Source organism: Triticum dicoccoides, chromosome 2A (assembly GCF_002162155.2).
Source record: "Triticum dicoccoides isolate Atlit2015 ecotype Zavitan chromosome 2A, WEW_v2.0, whole genome shotgun sequence".
Classification (NCBI taxonomy): domain Eukaryota; kingdom Viridiplantae; phylum Streptophyta; class Magnoliopsida; order Poales; family Poaceae; genus Triticum; species Triticum dicoccoides.
The window spans coordinates 646,480,767-646,486,059 of NC_041382.1; the positions used below are offsets into that span (position 1 = coordinate 646,480,767).

The following is a 5,293-nucleotide window of genomic DNA, read 5'->3' on the forward strand; positions in this document are numbered from 1 at the left end:
TGTTAGATGTGTATAGTCCCTTTTCGGTACATCCCCATTGTATAAGAGGTTCCTTGCACTTTACCACACATATATATGTATTGGCCTTTGGCCCTCAGTGAATACTAGTTGCTCATTATCCAACAACTACATGTACAAGCATCTTCTGAATAGAGTGATTGGTTTGGATTCAAATGCAGAATATAGGCAATTGGTTTGGATTCAGTGTACTACTGCTAGTGTCGATTCTCGATTGATGCATTGGTTTGAGTTTGGTCTAGTCAGGTAGGTTTAGTAGTAGATACTAGTAATTCATTTTTTAGATTAATTTGACATGGGTTTGATGTCATTTGGTCTAAAGAGAAAGAGGGCGTAGCTAACAAGATGTGTTTACCATGCTTTAACATATTTGATTGATAATTGAAGGAGGTAAATATTGAGGGCACCAATTTGAATTTGAAATGTGGATTTTATTTTCAATCTGATTTGTTGTAGAATATGTTGTTCAATTTGATGTTTGCAAGATTGTAGCAATGAAGTATGCAATGTGATCAAGTAGTTTGGTCGTTCACTGTTCGTTTAAAATAATGTTTTAGCATGTTTGAAGAACAATTTTGAGTGCCCTAAAAGTTAGTTTTTGGTGCTCTAAATTTTACTCCAACAAGCTTTTTTTTACCCTAGAGTAGGGCAAGTATTGAAGATGCTCTAAGCTCACGTAGACTGTGCCGGTGCAGCTTGACGAAGGGCGGTGTGGTCGTCTCCTTGCTTAGAATAGCAATGCAGAAAAATTCATAGCAACCACGCAGCGCTCCACCCTTGCATACCGGTTCCGCGGCAGCATCGGACACGAGCTGCCTGGCATATGTTGCTTACAAGACGCGAGCACTGGTCCTTGGTGACTAGTACTCCCTCCGTAAGCTAATATAAGAGCGTTTAGAATACTAAAATAGTGATCTAAATTTTTTTATATTAGTTTACAGAGGAAGTAGTATACTATAGCAGAATATTAAGTAATGCTACATCTACAAAGTTTTTTAAAAAAATTTACGTACAAACCGATGTGAAGGATTATGATTGATAATAGGGGGATGAGGTGTCCACCCTCACTAAAAATCAAGGAGGGAGAGAAATTAGTTTGGAAGGTTAAGTAAACCTTTGTAGTCTAGCATTATTGTCAGAGTATTTGGAAGTATGTGTGTATTAATTTGGTAACTAGTATCAGAGTATTTGGAAGCATATCTTTTGTCCTACCTTATCTCGACCAAGACATCTTGTCCTTCAAGACATATACACACACACAATATAACCTTGCCTACGAGGGCCCGAACGACGATTCCACCAATTCTCTTACAGCGCTAGACTAGTTCGTTCGAGCGCCGCTGCACTCTCCTCGGCTCCTCCTTCGAGTCTCCAGCCTCCACCACTGCCATCCTGGAGTTGCCAACTCCCATGGCGCTCTCCCGCCGCCTTCTCCTCTTCCTCTCCCTCGTCGCCATCACGGCGGGCACGGGCACCTCCGAGATGATCGTGACAAGGTGCTATCCGCCGCCGACGCCCACTGTCAACGGCAGCACCAGCGCGTTCTTCCGCCGCGATCTCCTCTCGCTACTCGACGCCCTCCCCTCGGCCGCCGCGTGGACGGGCTTCGCCTCCTTGCGGACCGGCGGCTCGTTCGCCCGCGGCCTCTGCTTCGGCGACCCCGCGCCGGACTCGTGCTTCCGCTGCCTGTCCGACGTCGGCAGGAAGATCACCGACCTGTGCGACGACGCCAGCCGGCGCGCGGGCTTCCTGAACGACGGCTGCTTCGTAGGCTACGCCGACACCAACGCGTCCTCCGCCGGCGCGGACGACAACAACATCAGTGGCGTGTCATTCTCCGGCGACGTCATCCCGCGCATCGACGCCGGCGACGCGCTGAAGCTCACGGCCGTGGCGTGGTCCTTGGTCCCGCGGTCCGTGAACGGCCAGGTGGCCGCCGCCGACGCGACTGCCACGGCGAGCAACGGCGACACGGTGCGCGTGCTGGCACAGTGCGCGACGGACCGCGCCCCGGCGGAGTGCGCCCGGTGCCTGCGGGATTCGTCGCTGCAGATGGCCAAGAGCTGGGGGCTCACGCGCAGCGCCAGCACCGTGCAGGCGGTTCTCGGCTCGAACTGCTACCTCCGCTTCGAGATATCGGCACCGCCCGTGGGAGAGAAGATTCGTGAGTAGTGCTACAGTCTACAAAACTCCAGCCGGTAAATTCCATGGCGATTCTGACTCTAACTTGTGATGCGCTGCGCTGTAGGGAGGATCGTAAAGGGTCACATTGTCCTGACTGTGTGCATTGGCTTCATCATCGCCGTAGCCGTCGCCGTGCTGGTGGTGGTGAGAAGAAAGGCCGGGAATACAGAAGCACCAGGTATGTACCCCCTCTGTCCCCAGTGCTATGTTTTGGCCTCGTTGTTGGGAAATTGGCCTAATTGTTGAGAAATATACATCTGCAATATTAACACATCTGTTTTATCTCCAGCGGCGGAAGGGAAGCCATGATCTGACCGGGATAATACTAAGAAGGAAGAAGGCCAAACAAAGGCAAGGGTGGCGCTACCAACCTCCTGCAGGGGCACACATACGCTAGTTAGAGTTAATTACACGATAGTACCACAATTGGGGCCGTGGTGGCGAATTGGTACCAGTTTTGAAAATTTTTACGTGTCAGTACCATGTTTAGACCGAACCGTTGCAAATCGGGCTAAACTTTGTATTTGTACGTATTGACGCTGGAACTGACCGCCCGGGCCCGCGCGTCAGATGCCACGCTGGCGAATCGGCACGCGCCCGCTCGCTCGATAGGTGCGGTCCGGCTCGAACCGGACCGGCCCGTGCTCCACTCTGTTCCTCCTCGCTCCTGCCTCCCTCCTTGCTCCTCTCTCGTCGCCCTCGTCACCGCCGGCAGCTTGCCGGAGCGGAGCGCCGCCGCCCGCCATGGTTTTCGAAGACGAAAGCAGTGAGGACACGTCCAGCCTGCCGTACATGCACTCGACCTCATCCACGGACGGGCTTAACCAGGTGATTTTCCTTGAGCTAGGTCTAGGGTTAGGGTTTCAGATTTGGGGCTTTTTGATTTGGTTGGTTTCGCTGGGTTTTGATTTGGCATTTTGATTGTACGAGCTTCGGCAGGTCCCTTTCAGCGTTGAAGATCCAGATTACCAGGGGCTTGAGCTGGAAACGATGTCGCCATGTGAGAAGCACGGCAAGGCATCTGAGAGGCTTGTCGCATTTGAAGGAACAGACACAGGGAGAAGGTTCCTAGCATGTGCAGAGCCGGTATGAATTCTATGCTGATAGTGGGATATTATATATAGGTTGATAGTGTCATATTATTGTTGGTTTGACAGTGCCATATTGAACATGAGTGAACATGAGTACAAGGCCTGATTATTAAGGGCATATTCATTTTTGCAACAACAGTAGCTTGTGTAGTTTAATGACAGTGGTACTGTTATTTTGCAGTGGCATTGTTCTTGCTATCATGTGAAATAATCAGTTTGAGGTTTCTACAGGTTTACTATTGCTGTTGTGGCATTTTTATGTAGTAGAATGGAGTACTCAGTTGAATGACAGTGCTACTGTTAATTATGTTCCTGTTATTTTTGGTCCTGTTTGGAACTAAATATTGAGTGAACTGTAACTTTTATGTTGGGATGGACCTGCTGTTATGTATCTAATTACTTGAAATATCCAGTTGAATGGATAGTATGTACTGCATATGCTTTGGCAGTTCACCAAATTTGCAGTTTGAGATTGCTCTCTCTTGTTTTGTAGCTGATTAGCAAAATCTAGTTCAAAGCTGTAGCTGAGTGGTGCTGTAATTTGTCATGCTGTTATTTAGTGGGTAGGTACATCTCAATTACTAGTGTAGCTTAGTGGTGCTATTATTACCAATGTACAGTGTTATTGCTTTGCACTAGTTATTTACCTGTGCTTCTGAAGTAACATGTTTATTTATTTTTTATCTTTTTGCCTTTTTGCAGGAAGGGCAGAATTGTGGGTTTGTTGAATGGGTTGATCACCAGTGGCCCCCAACAATGCAAAATGCATTGTTGAAGCTGTGGGCCATGGTTGAAGATAGCAAGAGTGCTAGGGTGAATGATAATCTTGAAAGTTCTTTCACTATCCACCATCTGACAGAAGAGAAGAACAAGCTGGAGGCCAACTATGACAAGTTAGTCCAAGATGTGCATCAACTTATGAGCTTCCAGGAGGACAGGGTGGTGGATTTCAGATATCTGCAGGATAACCTTACATATCAGCAGCAATGCAGAAGTGAACTGGTGGCTGATATGAAGGCACAGATGGCAAAGAAAGATGCAGAGTTTGAGAAGCTTAAGCAGAATTATGAAGTGCTACTGAACCTGACAAGAGCACAAGCAACAGTCATCCAGAACTTGAAGTTGAAGCATATTAAAGACAAGCAATTGCTTAGTGAAGATAAGATGAACTTGGAGTTGAAGAATGCAGAGCTCACAAAGTCTGAGGAGAAGCTCACCCAAGAGAAGCTAGAGTTGAAGCTTCAGATTGCTGAGCTGATGAAGGCAGAGGAGAAGCTGAAGGAGAAGATCAAGGGGATACATGCCATCTTAGAGAAGTGAAGAAAATGAATATGAGACTAGTGGGTAATGCTGACCTTTTGGGCATGATGGTTGTGTAGTGTATGGCTCTACTAATTGTGAACTATGTCTGTGTATGTATGTAGTAGATATGCTTTTCATCCTTTTGTGAGAAAAGGATGAACTATGCATTTAAACTCAAACTCCACTATGTATTTGTGATGGACCTGCTGTGTACCCTATAATATGTTGAACTCCAGTAAGTATTGTGTGTTATGTTGGCTAGACTTGAAATGATGATATATCATGCATTGGAAGATGGATCAGATATTCTGTGCCATGAGATGTAGACTAAAAGTTATGATTTCTCTTGCAATAGGTTTTATATTTTTATATTAGATGATTATGTTAGCATTGGAAGACTATTTGATGGTTATGTTAGCACTGGAATATTATATGGTTATGTTATATCATGCATTGGAAGCCCATGTTGGTTAGGTTAAGTTGGTTCCGTCGACCCCTAGCCACCGTAAACCGTAATGGTTAGATTAAGGTGGTTCCGTCGACCCCGAGCCACCGTAAACCATCATGGTTAGGTTAAGTTGGTTCCGTCGACCCCTAGCCACCATAAACCCTAATGGTTAGATTAAGGTGGTTCCGTCGACCCCGAGCCACCATAAACCCTAATGGTTAGGTTAAGGTGGTTCCGTCGACCCCGAGCC

At 46.9% G+C, this 5,293-nt stretch overlaps 2 protein-coding genes across 2 annotated transcripts; both read left to right on the plus strand.

Annotated features, from left to right (window-relative positions):
• The first annotated feature begins 1,428 nt into the window (after positions 1–1,428).
• On the plus strand, positions 1,429–2,511 carry LOC119358046 (plasmodesmata-located protein 5-like). The gene is made up of 3 exons (XM_037624765.1): positions 1,429–2,182; positions 2,267–2,380; positions 2,492–2,511. The coding sequence occupies exons 1-3, from the start codon at positions 1,429–1,431 to the stop codon at positions 2,509–2,511; spliced, it is 888 nt and encodes a 295-aa protein (XP_037480662.1).
• Positions 2,512–2,932: 421 nt separating this feature from the next.
• On the plus strand, positions 2,933–4,613 carry LOC119358047. The gene is made up of 3 exons (XM_037624766.1): positions 2,933–3,030; positions 3,142–3,288; positions 3,996–4,613. The coding sequence occupies exons 1-3, from the start codon at positions 2,947–2,949 to the stop codon at positions 4,611–4,613; spliced, it is 849 nt and encodes a 282-aa protein (XP_037480663.1). The 5' UTR covers positions 2,933–2,946.
• The last annotated feature ends 680 nt before the right edge of the window (positions 4,614–5,293 follow it).

What these genes read in the sequence shown, in the direction of transcription:
- LOC119358046 (XM_037624765.1), top strand. Translation starts at nt 1,429, where the DNA reads ATGGCGCTCTCCCGCCGCCTTCTCCTCTTCCTCTCCCTCGTCGCCATC. An exon ending in GCCCGTGGGAGAGAAGATTC is followed by an intron (nt 2,183 to 2,266) that starts GTGAGTAGTGCT and finishes GCTGCGCTGTAG; the next exon opens with GGAGGATCGTAAAGGGTCAC. An exon ending in CGGGAATACAGAAGCACCAG is followed by an intron (nt 2,381 to 2,491) that starts GTATGTACCCCC and finishes TTTTATCTCCAG; the next exon opens with CGGCGGAAGGGAAGCCATGA.
- LOC119358047 (XM_037624766.1), top strand. Translation starts at nt 2,947, where the DNA reads ATGGTTTTCGAAGACGAAAGCAGTGAGGACACGTCCAGCCTGCCGTAC. An exon ending in CCACGGACGGGCTTAACCAG is followed by an intron (nt 3,031 to 3,141) that starts GTGATTTTCCTT and finishes GAGCTTCGGCAG; the next exon opens with GTCCCTTTCAGCGTTGAAGA. An exon ending in TCCTAGCATGTGCAGAGCCG is followed by an intron (nt 3,289 to 3,995) that starts GTATGAATTCTA and finishes GCCTTTTTGCAG; the next exon opens with GAAGGGCAGAATTGTGGGTT.